The following is a 19254-nucleotide window of genomic DNA, read 5'->3' on the forward strand; positions in this document are numbered from 1 at the left end:
TACAGGTTGATTTGTGGTTTCTGGGTTGGTTGATTAGATGGATCATGGCTGTTCCACTGAAAGAATATGGGAGTAGGAACATAGATGAGCAAATACTTGAACTTTGGTACATTACTCTTACTCTGTAGTCATAGAAATTACTGAATGCCACTTCATAGTATATACTAAATAGCCTCTATTTTGTAACTTTTGGCATTAGCCCTTTTCTTTGTAGATTGAGATAAAGTACAACTCAGTCATATTTTGTGAATACTACTACACAGAAACTAGTGTCATTTTAGAGAATAATGTTTTAACTTCATTTCTTAAATATAAGCTAGTATTTTCAATTGCAAAAATAAAATACTTTCCTTTATAATATACCATAAATGTTGACTGACTCTGCTTCATTTACCTTTAATCATGACCTCTTTTATGTGGGTCTCTAACATTAAGGTTTATCATTATCATTGGAGCGGTCTGCAAAACTTTAATTCCTGTCAGCAATTTTTTATCCACCTTACTGGACTATTGGGAATTGTGGAGAAAAAAGTCCTCATTTCAGATTTTGCAAATACATTCTATAATCATTGATCTGTTCTATATTTCAGGTTTGATCCGATATTTACAGGCTGTTCACTCATAGAACCTGAAACTATTTTAAAATCGGTTATTGCTAATTTCTTCCCCTGTATAATTCACTAGTGAATTATTCTTCAAATCATTGGTGTTTGAAAAATCCAGTTAGCATTTGTGGGGCAGGATGAATGCAGGAATAGGAGTTATAACGTGCAATTTACCTTCTCCTAAATACCGATGGTAACTGTTTGGTATTGTCCCTTTTTCATCCAATTTTTCTTCTAGGAAATTGTCTCCTGCTTTCCACCAAGCTCTACTCTCTTTTTGTCGAATGTCGGCAGATAGTCGTTTAGGATCAGAGGTAAATTATACCATATATTCTTGGAACTTTCTTAAAATATTTGATTTTTCTTCTTATCTGTAGTAAGACTCCATTTCAAATAAACATCTGTTTTTTAAAATAATAGCCTAGGAAATAATACCTAAAATTTTAAGCTTTTCAGAAAGGTAGTTGATTATTTCTGTCATTTAGACTAAAGTTTTGTCTACTATTAAAGGGACCGTTTGTATCTATTTTTAATTTGTTATGTCTGACATATGGTAATATGCCTTTTTTTGGTATAATTCAGAAAACCAGTGTTAAATGTACATATTGTTTGTATTTCAGTTGTTTTTAGATTACCCTATTATTTTTACTTCATTAGGAGTGGTTATCTTTTTTATTTTCTTTAATATTTTATTTATTTGAGAGAGAGAACACAAGTAGGGTGGAGAGGGAGAGGGAAAAGCAGACTCCCTGCTGAGCAGGGAGCCCGACTTGGGTATGACCTGGGCTGAAGGCAGATACTTAACCCACTGAGTCACCCAAGCACCCCAGGAGTGATTATCTTTGATCGCTGAGTTTATTAGCTCTCAGATTCCTCAAGTGCTTTTTAATTGATGGAGGCTCATCTTGAAAGGACATTTTAATGATTTTTTTTAAAGATTTATTTATTTATTAGACACAGAGAGAGAGAGAGAGAGAGAGAGAAAAAGAGAAACAGGCAGAGGGAGAAGCAGGCTCCATGCAGGGAGCCCCACGTGGAACTCCATCCCGGGTCTCCAGGATCATGCCCTGAGTGGAAGGCAGTGCTAAACTAGCAGTTCTAAGCCACCGGGGCTGCCCTGTTTTTAAGATTTTTAAATTTATTTATTAGAGAGAGAGAAACAGGCAGAGGGAGAAGCAGGGTCCATTCACGAGCCCAATTGAAAGGGCATTTTATTATTTTTTTCTATCATTATACTCCTCCCCTTTCTGGTTGTTTTATGGTTGATTCCACTGAACCTCTTGTGGGCTTCAGTTTCACAATGTCATTGTGAATCTGAAAGAGCTAGAGGATGCTTTGAATGCATTTCTGGCAATCCTCACAGCAGAACTAGGTCAGCCTTGGGCGTCTGTCTCCTGTACGCAGCTTCACTTTCCAAACTATTGCCAGGGGCATACATTGTAGTTATGTAGGCATCTTTTCAAGAATGAACGGAAAACCATTGAAGTTACCTTAGTCCTGTGTTATCCCTCCCTGTTCCCAGAACTGTAGCCTTGTAGGGCTCCTTGCTTTTTCCTGGTATTTTCAGTCTATTTCTTGTTACAGAAATGTTTATCCTGTGTGGTAACACAGTTCTTGTTGTTCGTGATGGGAATGTCTTGTTATTACCACTGCCATCAGAAGTTGGAACTTTGGGTGTGTGCTTAGAGTGGAGGTGGCAGGATCTAAAGCGTGAACTTCAAGAACGATGGTTCATGCATGGAATTTCTACACCATCCTCATTTATTAATTCTTTGGTTTTCTAGGTGTCTCGGATTGCAGACAGTGAGAAAAGTGTTATGTTAATGCTGGGACGCTGCCTGCCACACATTGTTCCTAACGTGCTGTTGGCAAAGAGGGAGGTGAGACACATAAAAGTGTTTTCATCCCAGTAATCTCATCGTGTTGTCCATTTTTTGTCATTTTGAAGTTTAGTGTTATATTTTTATTTTGTTAAAGTCTATTACTTGCAATCATATTCTTACTTTTGTGCATGCATCTCTGCTCCTAGAGAATGGTTTTACACCTCTGTCAGGTGAGTTCAGTAAAACTGCATGGTATTCATGTTTTCCCAGTTTTGCTTAAAGCATCATTAGCTTCTGCAGCACTAACTATTACTGTAGGTCCATTTATGTGCCATGAATACTGTCCGTTTTCTACATTACCAGTTAACTGATTTATTTTATCTCTGCTATGGATATGATATGCTTCATCTGTATACAAAAATAGACCCTCTTTGTATTGAAAATTAACTGGGACTAATAATGTAACTTTTTTCCTAAATGTTCTTGTAGTTACCTATTATTATAAATGTTAGTTTTATTATATCCGTTTGTCCATAATTACACTAGTCTTACGATGATAGGATAGTTACAGTATTGACAATAACTTTTGAAAGTACCTTCTTTTGCTTTTCTCTTAGCTAACTTTGTTATTGACAGATGCTTAAAATATCCAAAATACAGTAGCCAGTATCTTTTAGTACAAAGAACCTCCATTATGAGCCATACTGTAGGGAGTTACCTTTAGAGTTATATTCAGCCAAGAAAAGATTAATAAAAAGTTACTATAGTCTAATTTAAATGACAGTGGATGATTTATTTGTCACCAAGTTTAATAATTTGTTTGAATATTTCAATTTATAAAATCAACTTCCATTTCACAAAATTTTTTTATAAAATGGATTAAGAGTATTTTAGAGTATATCCTGTAAGTTTCTTTTATCATCTTCTTAATATTTACCTCTGATTTCAATCATAATTCATGGGACCTACAGTATGATAGGTACACAATGCATTGGCAAAGCCCATATAAAGCTTATCCTTAATTATCCGTTTAGCACAAGAAATTTGTACTGATCCTCAAGAAAACTTACATGTAGAAACGTACATGTAAAATTTACATTAAATTTTTTTATTACTGTAGGTGTTTTGAATTTAAAAAAAGATTTAAAAGCCTGTTTACTTACCGGTGGTTTTATTTTATCTAATACATAAAAATAGTTGTAAGATATTAATAAGTATGAAAGATTCCTGTATCTTGAAGGATCAGTGTCCAATTTCCGATTGTTTTGCAGTTCTGCTTGGCAGAATGGTGTTTGAGCTTCTTTTCCTTTTTTTAGCTTGTAACATAATCCATGCAATGCATTAATGTTTGCATCCCTTTTACTGTGTCTCCTTAATATAATCTTTAAAATAGCACAGAAACCTAATTGTTATGAGATGCAGTTTAAGCCTTATTTTAATTTTCCCTTTTTTTTATCATAGAAGATTCTACCACTAAAATCTGATTGTACTGCATGAAGTATTTATAAATTTGCATCATCAGTAATCAGATGTTATATATATATATATATAAATATATATGCTTACATATATATTTATACATACACACATTTTGTTTGTGGTATGATGTTTACTTTTATGGCTGATTTTAAGTTTTTTGTATTTAAAAAATATATACTTACAATTTCATGAAGAAGTGATTGTTTATCTTTGTTTAATTATTTGTGTGTTATTCTATTTTATCAGAAAATTTACCATTTATCAAAGTTGTATTCTCTTGAAATTAAATTGGTAAATAATGAAGTTTATCTTGGTTTGGTTTGAAACCAATCCCAGGGCATGAAAGGACAAAACTTTTACTTCCATTCGTCCTTTTAATATTAGATTACTTTTATTTACTACTTCACCTTAATTCCTTAAATACGTATTTTTAAAAAGGTCTTGTGATTAAAGGATAAATATTTTGATTTTTTTCTTTTCAAGTTTTATATAGTCTTTTATCAAGATAAGCCTTTTTATTGATATATAAATACAGTTAAAATGTCCTTTGATAAACTAATTGGTCACAATAATAGCCTAGCTGGTTAAATAAATCATTAGAAACATGATTTAAGGTTTTGTTTAAGTAACACATTTACATTAACATCTTTTTATTTTTTTAATTTATTTTTGAAAATATTTTATTTATTTATTCATGAGAGACACACACAGAGAAACAGAGACATAGGCAGAGGGAGAAGCAGGCTCCACGCAGGGAGCCCGATGTGGGACTGGATCCCCAGGACTCCAGCATCACGCCCTGAGCGGGAAGGTAGACGCCCATCGGCTGAGCCACCCAGGTGTCTCCATTAACATCTTTTTAAATATAAAAAGATAAATAACAAAAACTCTTTCCCTGTCCCTGAGCCACCATTCCACATACAATAGATGTTATTAGTTTTTAATATATTCTCTTAAGTCCTTTGCCCATTTTTTTAATTAGGTTGTTTGTCTTTGTTTTTGAGTTGTAAGAGTTCTTACAATTCTCAATATTAAACCGCTATTCTATATATGATTTGCAAATATTTCCACTTGGTAGGCTGTCATTTCACATTTTTTATAATATCCTTTTATGGACAAATGTTTTCCGTTTTTATGAAGTCTGATTTATCTATTTTTTCTTCTGTTGTCTGTGTCTTTGGTGTCAAATCTAATATATTGCCAAGGCTGAGGTCAAGATTATTCCCTGTGCTTCCTCCTAATAGTTTTATAGCTTTAGCTCTTTTTTTAGGTCATGGATCCATTTTGTATTTGTATTTGGAGTGAGGCAGGGGCCCAATTTTATCCTTTTTGTATGATCGTCCAGTTGTCTCAGCACTATTTGTTGAAATTATTGAATCGTCATGGCACCTTTGTCTAAAGTCAGTTGTCTGCACATGTTTGGATTTATTGCGAGACTCTCAGTTCTGTTTTCTTGGTCTTTATGTTTATCGTTATACCTGTACCAACCATACTGTTTTGATTATTTTAGCTTTGTACTAAATTTTGAAATTGGGAAGTATGAATTCTTGAACTTTTTTTTTCTTTTTCAATATTTTTTACCTATTCAGGACCCCTTGCAGTTGCATAGAAATTTGATACTCCACTTTCATTCTGCAGTAAAGGTCATTGGAATTTTGATAGGGATTGCCTTGAATTTATAGATCACTTTAGGGAGTGCTGCCATTCTAATAGCAATAATTCTTCCAATTCATGAACATGGGATTCTTTTCATTTATTTATGTCTTTAATTGCTTTCAGCAGTGTTTTGTAGTTTTCCGTATACAAGTTTCTCACTTCCTTTATTTTGGCTCTTTTAAAGATATGTTTATTTTTTTGAGAGAGAGAGAGCAAGCATGCACAAATGGAGAGAGGGCTAAGGGAGAGAATCTTTGAAGCAGACTCCTTGTTGAGCACAGAGCCTGATGCTGGGCTTGATCTCTTGGCCCATGAGATCACAGCCTAAGCCCAAACCACGAGTCTGACATTTAACCCATTGAGCCATCTAGGCACCCCTTTTGTTACTTTATTTTCTCTTCACTTCCTTGTTTTAATTTACTTCTATGTATTTCATTGTTTTGGATGGTATTGTAAATGGGATTTTCCCCTAACTTCCTTTCAGATTGTTCATTCCTGATTTATAGAAACAGAAGTGATATTGTGTGGTAGGCTCTTACCTTGTAACTTTCCTGAGTTAATTAGTTCTAGTAGTTTTTTTGTGGAGTCTAATGTGATTTTCTTCAACTAGAATAACATTACCTGCAAATAGAGTTTTGCTTCTTCTTTTCCAATTTGGATGGCTTTTCTTTCTTTCTCTTGTTTAATTGCTCTGGCTAAGAGTTACAATACAATGTTGAATAGCAGTGTTTTGAGAAAGCAGATATTTTTGTCTTGTTCCTGATTTTATGGAGAAAACTTTCAATTTTTCACCATTGAGTATGATACTGGCTGTGGATTTTTCATAAATGCCTTTTATCATATTAAGGAAATTTTCTTCTGTTCCTAGTTTGCAGTGTTTTTATCATTAAAGGATGTTGAATTCTGTCAAATGTTTTTCCTGCATTGATTGAGATGATAATTTTTCCCCTTTGTTCTATTGGGTAGTATAATCCTTTACTGATTTTTCATATATTGGACCAACCACCTGGAATAAGTCCTGGTTGGACATGGTATATAATCCTTTTAATGTGTTGTTGGATTTGGTGTAACTTTTTTTTTTTTGCACATTTCCACACCTAAATTCGTAAGATATATTGGTCTGTAGTTTTAACACTGAGAATTGTCTGGTCTAACCTGGTCTATTCTTGAAAATATTCCGTGTGCCCTGGAGAAAAGTATATATATGTTGCTATTGTCAGGGTGAGTGTTTTATATATGTCTTTAGGTTTATTTGATAGCGTTCAGGTTTTCTATTTCCTTAGTGATCTCCTGTTTAGTGGTTTATCCATTATTGAAACTGGGGTATTGAAGTCTGCAAATATTATTATAGAACTGCATTGTATTCAGAAACATTTTGTATGTGTGATACGATCTTCCTTCTATCACTTACACAGATGGTACCATACTCCTATGCACTATTCTTTACATTGCTTTTTTTCCATGTAACATTATATTTTTGTATCTTTCTATGTCGGTATATAAAGAACTCTCTTGTTCTTAAGGCTGCATAATATCTAGTCTTTTTTACAGGCTTTTAAACATGTTTTAAATTAGTGTTTTTCGAACTTTATTGGCCATACTCAGTAAGAGAGACATTTTACATGATGTGCCAGTGTGTAAATACATATATATAATTAAAATGAAAGCATGACAAATCAAGTCTTGTCTTTACTAATTATGAAAAGTTAAAATAGAAGACAATATCAAACATGATTTTAAAAATATTTTTAAACAGTAAAGAATATGCCTAAATACACAGTAACAAAGGAAAGAATACTCATAATCCATTCAGTTATTTTTTTGACTCATTGTTTTAAAGTGACATAAAGGTTAATTAAAGTCGTCTAAATTAAACTTTTTATTTTTTATGAAAGTGGAAAGTACAGTGAATATAGATGTTAATGTTATTTACTTTTGTTTTCTAAAAGAAAAGTAACAACCTCACTTAATCTTTAGGTCACAATTGCATTTTCTAAATTTAGCATACCATAATATTTTAAATCTAAGATTCCATTGATTGTAACAATTATGTAGCTTTGAGAAAAAAGAATTCCAATGAAATTATTAAAATTCTCCATTAATAATTCACACCCCAATTTCAGAGATCATAAAAAGTAGAAAAAAGTTTCCTCCTATCAACTGTTAAGTAATGATCATCTTTTTTTTTTTTTTTTTTTTTTTTTTAAGTCTTTTAAAAGACTTACTTCCTTTTGATTTGGGGACAAAAAAATCATGAACAAATTTTCTGTTTGTGGCTTATGTAGTAGTTCATCTTAATGGGTTCATTGAAGAACTTGAATCTTTCAAACCAAATTATAGAATAAATGTATGTATATAGGCCACAGAAGTTAATTTTTCACAGTCTCTGCTTTAAATGCATTTGATGGGAAAATTCTGTAATTTAAAAATAAGATTTCTTAAAGGATTACTTTTAAAAGCATTTTTAAATAATATATCTAAATTTAATTTTTATTTTCATTCTGTGCCAAGGAAAAAGCTGACTTGGAAAAGCAAAGGAGAAGTCTGGGCCTGGAATGGGGATGGGCAAGTGGAAGTGGGGAATGAGACCAAGCTTTCTTTTTGAGATGTTGAAATTGTTCCGAAATTAGATTGGTGGTGGTTGCACAACTCTGAATACACTAAAAACCACTGGATGTACACTAGAATTTTTATAATATATAAAATATACCTCTTTAAAGCTAGAAGAAAAGAAGCAAAGGAGAGAACCAATTCCCTAAAAGTTTTTTATTTTATTTTATTTATTTTTGAGAGAAAAAAAGAGTGCTCTGCGTGAACAGGAGGAAGGAGCAGAGGGAGAGAGAGTGAAGATACTCTCCAGCAGACTCTGGGCTCAGAGGAGCCCATCGTGGGGCTCGATTCCTATTACCCTGAGACCATGACCTGAGCTGAAACCAAGAGTCGGACACTTAACTGAGCCCCCTCTGTTCCCCCTCCCTAAAAGTTTTAAATGTAGTAGTATCTCCGAAGATCTGCTTATTTTCTGAGAAACCAAACTTTGCTCTTTTATATTGCATTCATGTTTGCTCCATGTTGAATTTTTAATTTAATAATTAGTAATAATAGCCTAAGTATTTATAATTGTATGAGTCTTAGGAGGAAAAGGTTTTACATCTACCTTTCTAAGTTCTTTGGCTAGTCTAATAACCAAATTAACATGGGACAGATTCATAGGAGAAAAATAAATTTAATTACCTATGTATGAGGGCCCCATAACAATATAAGACCCAAGGATAAGCTGGGCAGGTAGGCTTATATGCTGACTTCAGCAAATGGTCTAAGAAAGGGAAGGAAAGGGAGTGATCACAGGATAAGAAGAGCAGTTTGTAATTAATTAGGTGTTTGTCCTTTCACACAGATAAGTCATTGAGAGAAGATTCTCTCTGGGCCAGACTTCTATCTAAATTCTTTTTGGTAGTTTAAGAAAGAGGTAAATTTTTTCTTGGGGTCTGCTGGATCTTGATTGCCTTCAGCTCAAAATAGTCCACATGCCAAAATGGAACATTTTGGGGATACTTGTTTTGAACCCCTTCAGGAGTTCTACAAAAGAATAGATAAGTAAAGTAAAATAGATACTATTGTGAAGTAGATAAGCTTAATCCATCTCCTTTACCTATTTAGTAGGTGTTTTTATATGTGTATGTTAATTTTGGAAGTAAATCACATGCTCTTTAGCAGTATCAGAGTTTTTTTATTTGTTTTTTTTTTTTTTTAAGATTTATTTGTTTATTTTGGGGAGAGAGAGAAAAGCAGCAGACTCCCCACTGAGCTCAAGGGAGCTTGATGGGGAATTCCATCTTAGGATCCTGAGATCATGACCTGAACTGAAGGCAGACACTTAACCAGCCGAGTCACCTAGGTGTCCCAGTATCAGAGTTTAGAAGTCATTCGAGTATTTTAATTAGGCTTCTTAAAGGTTGAGCCATGGGAATAATTCTAAGATAGATAAGCCTTAGATAATAATTCTAAAAATAGATACTTTAAGAGCCCTTGAAGTATAGAACTTTTCCAGAGGTGAGTAATCTTGTTTTTTTCTTACGTGAGTCTTTGTAATGTTTGCTCCCTCATTCTTTCTCTCCTTCTTTCTTTCTTCCTTTCTTTTTTTCATATTTCTCTCTCTCTCTCTCTCTTTTTTTTTTTTTTGAATAAGCTCTATGCCCAACATAGGGCTTGAACTCACAACCTGGAGATCAAGAGTCACATGCTCTACCAACTGAGCCAGCCAGTAGCCCCTTTCTTTTTTAAATGTATTGTCAACATTCTGACAAGTTACAACTGAAAATCAAATCAGAGAGTGTACGTGAATTTAAATTTTAATTTGGTATTGCTTAATATCTAGGCAAAAGACCAAATGGAAAAGTGTAAAATAACAACTACCTAAAATTTTTAAATGAAGCTTGAGTTATAGGAAATAATTTTAATGAAAGCAGTGAACTATAACTTACAGGACTGATGTTACCTTTCTAGTACAGTAGAATTTTCTTCTTGACCCAAAGCACTCAGACATTTCCTACTTGGCATCTGATCTAAATATAATATTTCCTTTTCTGTTTTAGGATTCTTTCAGATCTTGAATCCATTATCTTATCATTTCCATGCTTTTTTTAATGTTAAAATTTGCCTTCATTTCTGCCACCCAACATCTATTAGTTTGGTTTAGATCCTTTCTAGATGCTTCCTCTTCCCCACCTCCCCCTTTTTGTAGTCTTAAACACACCAATCTTTCTAAGACTAAGAAAGTTAAGTAAAAATACTCATAAAATCAAACGTAAAATTCTCTAAAGACGTTTTCCTATCTCTAAAATGATTTCTTAGCCACTAGAATTTATTTTGTTTCAGTTGTAAAGCTGAAAGAACTGAAATAGTACACACCTTGCCTATTTAATTCTGTGCAAAATTCCATTGGCAACCTAAGATTTGAGAGGTGGGAGATCCTTCATATAGAGAGAACTAGCTTTGTAATTAAAATTGCAAAAGTCATTTACTTGAGTAAAAGGTAAATTACTAAGCCTTTTAGATTACTGAATTCTAAAAGCCTTAGAAATATCTTTTCCAAAATGATAATAAAGTAATAGAATACCTTCTGCAGTAAAATTACTGCACTGATTTCCTCTCTAGTGATCAATAGGGCATCTGTTTTATATTTCACTTCAATATACATTCATTGAGTACTATCAGTTGCTAAAGCATGTTTTAAATAAAAATTTTAAGATTTTTGTTGCCTTGAAGTATGGACACTAACTTTTTTAGGGGGATAACTACCTTTTGGATATAATGTTACCAAAGCTATAGATATTTTCTTACCATGGTTACTATTACTCTTTTTATCAACATGCAGTATTAAATCTGATTTGCTTAAGGATCTTTTCATGTGAAAAACTCATAAGCTTTAGATAATGATGTCTAAATTGCTCTCTATTCTCAATACATTTTTATATGTAATCATTTCAAGACATTTTTTTAAACCACTGTCATCTTGAAAAAAAAACCACTATAATCTTGCCTTCTGAAGGAAATTTAACTACCACCTTTTAAATGTTTCATTTAAGAATTATAAGGAAAGTTTTTAAAACATTAGACTTCTTCATTGGAGAGATGATACCAAAGGGAGAATATTGGTTCAAAACTATAAATTTATGAATAGTGTGAAAATGGTACATACAGACCTAATAAATCCTGATGTGGATGTATTAATACTTCAGAGGCTTGAAAAAGATGAATTCACAGTAAATAAATGTGAATATACAACAACAGATACATATGTACAGAATTCATTATTCCAGGGGTGATACAAATAGAATTTGTGAATAAATAAATGAGCGAACTTGTATAAGTAGAACTTGTGAACAATTAAGCCACTCATAATTTAGCAATTAAAATCCCTGATGATTCTATGAGAAAAAAACTACTCTTTCCACTTTTTTCTGCCATCACTTACTGGACCTCTTCTCAACTCTGTATTTCTCTAAGAGGAAGAGACTGACCTACTTTATACACTGAGTTATAACTGTTTTAGCCATTAATGTGCAAAGATGTACCCAATTCTCCTTGGTATGGCATATTATCCAAAACTGATTGTCAAAGACTTCCTGTATGCTGTTAATTTTGCCAGCAAGAAGTAAAAGCAAATGGCAATGTAACTTATTACCATGATTCAGAAAAGTGAAAAGTATTTTCCTTCAGTCCTATAGTCATAGAATTTTAGTGTCTAAGGGTACAAGAAATGACAGATTTTCCTCCCACGTGTCAATTCGGATTGGTTGGTATTGAGAAGTGCTTTGGTAAGTGCTCTGTTAAGGCTTTGTGAGACCAACCTTGATCTCAGAAGGAAAAATTAATAATTCTACATTAGCAATAGAGAAGGAAATTGCAGACTGTGTATGAAATACTTCCCATTTCTGCCCTGATCTTAATTCTTTTATGTTTTGTTTGAAGAAACTAAAAACCAGAGACATTTGTGATTTTCATTAAGTTTTCAGTTTGGCACATATGTGTACAGCCATATTTCACTTAAAAGATTTATGCTTTTTTTTTTTAAGATTTTTTTTTCTTTATTCATGAGAGAAACAGAGAGAGAGAGAGAGGCAGAGACACAGGCAGAGGGAGAAACAGGCTCCATGCAGGAAGCCCGACATGGGACTCCATCCCGGGTCTCCAGGATCACGCCCTGGGCTGAAGGCAGTGCTAAACCACTGAGCCACCCGGGCTGCCCCAAGATTCTTTACATTAATGTAGGATATAAACTTCCTCTTTTTAAAAGATTTTATGTATTTACTTGAGAGGGAGAGAGAGAGAGAGAGCACGAGTGGGGGAAGGGGCATATGGAGAGGGAGAAGCAGAATCCCTCCAGAGCAGGGAGCCCAACACGAGGCTTGATCCCAGGACCCTGAGATCACAAAAGCCAAAGCCAGACATTTAACCTACTGAGCCACCCAGGCACCCCCATAAACTTCCTCTTTGATGAAGGATCACTAAGCCTCATGATTTAAAAAAAGCAAATGTAAAGTACAAAGAATATATAGTAATACAACTATTTTACTATGCTTGTTTTTGAGATAAAGAAGCTAAGTAATTGTACCTTATATATATTTTTAGCAGTGTGTATGTATATGTTTATAGTTATAGCAAATGTCTACGTTGCATAATTTTATCTTTAAAGAGTGATACAATAGAAGAGAATGGAAGAGTACATATGTAGAGACAATGGAAACAGGAAGAAGATTGAGGGGGAAGCAAGAGAACTCAGGAAAGAAGGAACTGACATGAGGGAAGAAATACAAATAAAATTTTTAGGGTCCTTCTTTATTTTCATGCATTAAAATATTTTCTCCTTTTGTTAGTGCCTTCTAGAATAACTGCTTTTTCATCTTTAAGGTTCTCCTCTCAGTGGGATATGCTGATGCAATGTCTTAGTCCTCTCATAAGTATCATTGGCTCTTAGCAATCTAAACGAAATCCTCTAAGGATAAGTATAGTCCTTGTTTTTAATGATCTCCTACTCTAGTATTTCATAAAAGGTTGTATATTTTTCTCTTACAAAGTCAAGACTAACCCATCAAGCATCATATTAAACCTCTGGTGAAAACATTACTTAACAATACAAGATCCATATCTGTACTTTGTCTTCCATTCCCAGTACAAAATTATTTTCCCTAATTACTTTTTTTTAAGCTTTTATTTATTAATGAGAGACAGAGAGAGACAGACAGACAGAAACATAGGCAGAAGGAGAAGCAGACTCCCAGCGGGCAGCCTGATGCAAAACTCAGTGGATCACGACCTGAGCCAAAGGCCAGACGCTCAACCACTGAACCACCCAGACACCCCCTAAATTACTTTTTATTACTTTTGCTTTTCATTTGCTTACTAATCTAAAACGTACAGAGGTGCCCAAATACAAAGATGACAGAATAAATGTTTTAAACTTGTTTTTATTTCTCAGATTTAGTTTTAGCTCTTATCTATATCTTTGTACCTTTAAGATTTTTACCAGGTAATTGTAATTTTAAAATAATATATAACAACTTTAGAAATAATGGAAGGGGACTTCTAGTCATTCCTCTAATCTAGTTTCAACTCCGCTAGAAATCATATCATACTTTTCTAAGGGAGCCTCTTCAAAATGAGAAGATACTTCAACAGTATAGACTTTCCTACAAGGTATAATGCATTATTACACAGTGATCTGTTCCTTTTTTGTTTGCTTTTAAGATTTTATTTATCTATTTGAGAGAGAGCACAAGTGGGGTGGAGGGAGGGCAGAAGGAGAAGGAGAAGCAGACTCTGAGCTGAGTGGGGAGCCTCATGCTGGGCTTGATCCCAGGAGCCTGGGATCATACCTGAGCCAAAGGCAGAGGGTCAGCCACTGAGCCACCCAGGCTGCCCAACAGTTCCTGGTTTAAATCTACTAGCACTTTTTGGTGGGTAGGATTATATATAGGAAAAATAAATAATGGGAGTAATCATTCTGTTCTTATTACATCAGAGTAATTTCTTTAAAATAACTGTAGAATATTTTTATAATTTAGAAAGTTTTCCTTCAAAAATAATTTTATAATATTTGGACTTTATTTTCATTAGATTTGAAAATCCATTCCAAAGTGAAAAACATTAATATCTTTTGGATATATTTTAGAATTTTGTCTTAGTTTCTTTAGTTTTTTTTTTTTTTTTTAAGATTTTATTTATTTATTCATGAGAGACACAGAGAGGCAGAGACATTGGTAGAGGGAGAAGCAGGCTCCATGCAGGGAGCCTGATGTGGAACTCGATCCTGGAACTCCAGGATCACACCCTGACCCAAAGGCAGACGCTAAACCTCTGAGCCACACGGGTGTCTCTTGTCTTAGTTTCTTTAAAATGTGAAACAACATTGGTTTAAATAATTCTTTGGAAGAGAGAAATAAACTTTTGCTATTATTTTCCTATAAGATACTGAATTTACCTCTGCATGTTGAATGTGTAACAAATTAAGATATTGCTAAAAATTTCCATTTGAACATAAAACATTTCTACTAATACTCTATAGCAGTGTGAGCATTCAACACCTGTGAAAATGGTCTTTTGAATTAGTCATGGGGTTAGTTGGGGAAGGGTACAAAATTCATAATTATATGTAATCTTAATAAAGACAGATGATATTGTACTTGTGGAAGTAGGATGACTTGTCTTGATTTTTTGTTAGCTTTCTAAACTTTAAAATATAGTTAGCTTCTGCAAGCTTTTTTTAAAAAACACTTTCAAAATTAAAATTACTATATCAGCCTTTAGTAAGGTAGAATGTTATTTAGTGTAAAAACTAGTAGACTATTAGAAGGGACTGGATAAGGAAATAAAGTTAGTTGAATCTTTAGTAACTATTACATTGTGATTCATACCTTTTCTATAACCAACACATACATACATGTTTTACTGTTTTCTCTTGAATTACTAATTTCACAGAATTAGAATTTGCTTTTTTATATGTTGAGGTTTGTTTCATTTTAAATATCCATTTAAGAATACTCTGAGGAAATAAAAGAATATTGTGCAATGCATTTTTACTTTGAATTTTTCCACCTTCCTATTTCTCTAGGAGTTGATCCCCCTCATACTGTGTACAGCATGCCTACATCCTGAGCCTAAAGAAAGAGATCAGCTTCTCCATATACTTTTCAATTTGATCAAGAGGCCAGATGATGAACAAAGGTAGGTATGACTACTTCTCTGGGAAATAAATACAATGTTGATTTATTAATTTTACTAATTTGGCATCAAGATTAGCATTTTAATCTAAATGTGTTCTGTTTCAGTATTTATTTTAGTAAGCAGAGGAAACATGGCTCCATTCACAAAGCTCTTCAGTGTTTTCATTCTTGTTATTCCAGTTAGTCATGTTGGATTTGTACACTTTTATATTAGTTAACTACTTTGCACTTCTAATTCAACTATTTCTTTGCCTTTATCTTTGACTTTCGATTTCTAAGAAATCCTCAATATTCCCCTTTTCCCATGGATGAACTAGATATATAAACTAGATATATATAGGGCTTCTTAACAGTGAGGCTCTACAAAAAAATAAAATATTTAATATATGAATTTCTATATCACTGGGCTATTTGTAAACTAATTACTATCTGTTTTTGTTAGTTGTGACTCTGATACTCACAACTGTTGATTGCTGAGTGGAGAAATGAGTTGTATCTGAGGGTAGTGAAGGGACATACATCAGGATGACTTTCCAGAAGAATGGGGAGTAGATTTTGATCAAGCAACAGTGATGTCTATCTCAGAGAATAAAACTTTTAAATAAAGGTGAAACTTTTAAGTGAATCTGTGCAAGTGTGAACATGAACAAAAACATCCTTTTGGGTCAGTAAGTAAACTAAACACTGGATGGATAAAATTGAGCACTTGAAATTTTTTTCTATAATTTTTTATTTTAATGAAAAAGTTTTTGCTCATACTTTTACAAAACAGTACTATTGTACTTTATGGTTAGATAACTTTATATATTTAATTCTTGTTTCACTGATTGTCAGAATTCTTTCCTCATCTGAAAATGTTAGCAAATCGTAGTAGTGAACCATAAAACAAGTGAAGTTCAAAATTTTAAGTACGAACTATCAAATCTGAGAATAAACACAGTCCTATAGACTTTAAAACTTTATGAGTATATATCTCTTGCCCCTTCTTAGGAAAATAGACCTAGACAAGCAGAGTAACATGTCATTTCAGGATCCAGTCAAGATGAATATACACCAGCCCTCACATGCTGGTCAAATAGAAAGAAGGCAGATTTTTTTTTTTTTTAAGATTTTATTTATTTATTCATGAGAGACACAGAGAGAGGCAGAGACATGGGCAGAGGGAAAAGCAGGCTCTCTGTAGAGAGCCTGATGTGGGACTCCATCTCAGAATCCTGCAATCACGCCCTGAGCTGAAGGCAGACGCTCAACCACTGAGCCACCCAGGCGTCCCAAAAGAAGGCAAATTAAATCACTATTCATTACAAACTGAAAATTTTCTGAAACAATTTGATGGTGCTGTATAGGAAGATTAACATTTTATTTTCTTGCTGAAAAATACTATTCATGGACTATTAACTCTAGGAAACAAACTGAGGATTGCTGGAGGGAAGTTGGGTGGGAGGATGGGGTAACTGGGTGATGGACATTCAGGGTACATGATGTAATGAGCCCTGGGTGTTATATGTAACTGATGAATCTCTGAACTCTATCTCTGAAATTAATGATACATCATATGTTAATTAATTGAATTTAAATGAAATAAGATAAAAAATGCTATTCCCCATCTTCATAACTTAATAATTCAATACCATTTATTACATTGTTATTTTTAAATTTGCAAGGCAAAAACCTTTAGATCTCTAGCCTGTTTTCATATGAAGACACTGCATATAAAGCTAATAGCTGCCACCTGGTGGCCAAAAGTACATATTAGCCTTATCTCAGATTGAGACCTGTCAGGAATTCAGCACTCATGACCACATTTAAATTTTTCACCTTACAGATACACAAGTATTTATTAAAATACACTTATCAATTGATTCACTGTATATAATGTGAATAACAAATTAGCAAAGCAAAATGTTTAAGTTAGCATATTTGTCATATAATTAGTTGTTACTTTTCCTTAATAAATCTCAAGCTTCTTTGTATCCTAAGAAAAACTGAATTTTATGCTTAGTGTTGGTGCTTTTTGCCAGTTATTTGCTAACAACTATAATTGACATTTTATTTCTACCTGCATTCAAATACTAGTCAAACAATCCCTGTCTTGCAATTTTCTACAAGTAGAAACATAATTTTTTAAAAAGATTTATTTATTTACTTTAAAGAGAAAGAGAGAGTGCTAGCAAGGAGAGGGGCAGAGGGAGAGCGAGAAGAAGACAGAGAATCTAATCTCTATGTCAACCCTGAGATCTTGACCTGAGTTAAAAACGATAGTTGGATACTTAACCGACTGAGCCACCCAGGCGCCCCCAAGGGAACGGTTATTTTTACCATAACAGGAGCCTATTTCCAATGTTGTTAATAATCTGTTGGCCATATGACCTTTTTCTGTTTTGAACTTGTATTTCAAAACAGTCCTACTTTTTTAAGATTTTTTTTTTAATTTTTTTAATTTATTTATGATAGTCACAGAGAGAGAGAGAGAGAGAGGCGCAGAGACACAGGCAGAGGGAGAAGCAGGCTCCATGCACCGGGAGCCTGATGTGGGATTCGATCCCGGGTCTCCAGGATCGCGCCCTGGGCCAAAGGCAGGCGCCAAACCGCTGCGCCACCCAGGGATCCCAACAGTCCTACTTTTTTAAGTGAACTCTTCCGGCTAAGAAGTTTTCCTTGAGGGGCCTAACATTTTTTCAACAAGCCTATACATCTTTAGTATGTAGATGGAGTCTCTTGATTTAAAATTACTTCACATGAAAGTTTTATACACGTGTATAATACTTCTTGCAAGTGTTTGAAATGCCTAAATTTCACCTAAGTTCATTTGTTACAACAGTCCAACATTTGTGGTACCAATATATAATAAGCCTTCTCATTATTTTAAGACACTAGTGGGGAAAAAACTCATTATTTTAAGACGTTAGTGAGGGAAAAAACAATATTCAGATATTAGGAAATTTTCATTTGGGAACAGGGAGCTAAAATGCTTTATGTTAATCGGAATTTCTTTTCCCATTTTATTTTGTTTACTTTATCTGCCTTTCCCAAAGGAAATAGAAAAACAAAGGAAAAGTTGAGAAATAGGCATAGAAGACAATAATATACATATAAGGGGGAATCAGATAAAAATACAAGGTTGTGGTAAGTGAGAATAAATTGCAGTGTAAAATGAAAACATACTGGCTCAGAATTTTCCTCATTGTTATCCAGATGTTCTTTGTCATTATTTTCTTACACCTGAGAGAACTTACAGCTAATTTGGCTAATAAACTAAATAGAAATTTAAGGTCATTCTGCGTTAAGTTAAGGTGACTTATTTTAAGAAGTAGCAGTGAGCAGTGCCTGGGCTTAAAGTGCTATTTTTATAATGAATATGAATTAAACAATCTAATTTGTTTTTTCTAGAAGCTGGCTACTTTAAAACATATATTGAAAACCTAGTTTTTTCCCCACCAGGTTTTACTGTTTTGAACTAGGTAATCAAAAGAGGAAAACTTTTTAATTCTGCATTGTAAAGTCATTTGAAATGGAACTTCATTCTGGAGAGTGAAAAATCATATTTAAATTTTTAGACTTAAAAATTTCAATCTTATAATCTCCTAAACTCAAGCCAATTCAAGTGAAGTTATTATATTTATTTGTATACTGTTCTGTAACAAATTACCCCAAAAGAAAATGGCTTAAAATAACACTTGTTTTTATATTACAGTTTGTGTGTGTCACTTAATCTGGGTCCTCTGCTTCTAGGTCTCTTAAAAGGCTGTAATCAAGGTATTGGCGGAGACTGTGATCCTGTCAAGGCTCAATTTGAAAGGATTTGTTTCTGTGCTTCCTCAGATAGTTGATCATTGGCAGGATTCAGTTTCTCATGAGTTTGTGGACTGAGGGCCTCAGTGTCTCACCAGCTTTTGGCTAGACCTTCCTTAAGTTCCTCACCATATAGACCTTACCAGCATGGCCACATACTTCATCAAAGCATGT

At 33.6% G+C, this 19254-nt stretch overlaps 1 protein-coding gene across 8 annotated transcripts in view; it reads left to right on the top strand.

Annotated features, from left to right (window-relative positions):
- RELCH (RAB11 binding and LisH domain, coiled-coil and HEAT repeat containing) overlaps positions 1-19254 on the top strand; it is a 119759-nt gene that overhangs the window by 42309 nt on the left and 58196 nt on the right. For 5 of the 8 annotated variants that reach the window (XR_005985463.1, XM_041739670.1, XM_041739666.1 and 2 more), the window contains 4 exons: positions 844-919; positions 2390-2485; positions 2635-2658; positions 15177-15289. Coding sequence is in view for 7 of the 8 variants with exons in the window: in XM_041739670.1 (XP_041595604.1) it covers positions 844-919; positions 2390-2485; positions 2635-2658; positions 15177-15289 (309 nt within the window). In the remaining variant the exon portion in view is untranslated. The remainder of the gene's footprint in view (positions 1-843; positions 920-2389; positions 2486-2634; positions 2659-15176; positions 15290-19254) is intronic. The other 3 variants (XM_041739668.1, XM_041739669.1, XM_041739672.1) reach the window with 1 other exon arrangement.

The sequence above is a fragment of the Vulpes lagopus genome, chromosome 24 (assembly GCF_018345385.1).
Source record: "Vulpes lagopus strain Blue_001 chromosome 24, ASM1834538v1, whole genome shotgun sequence".
Lineage (NCBI taxonomy): Eukaryota > Metazoa > Chordata > Mammalia > Carnivora > Canidae > Vulpes > Vulpes lagopus.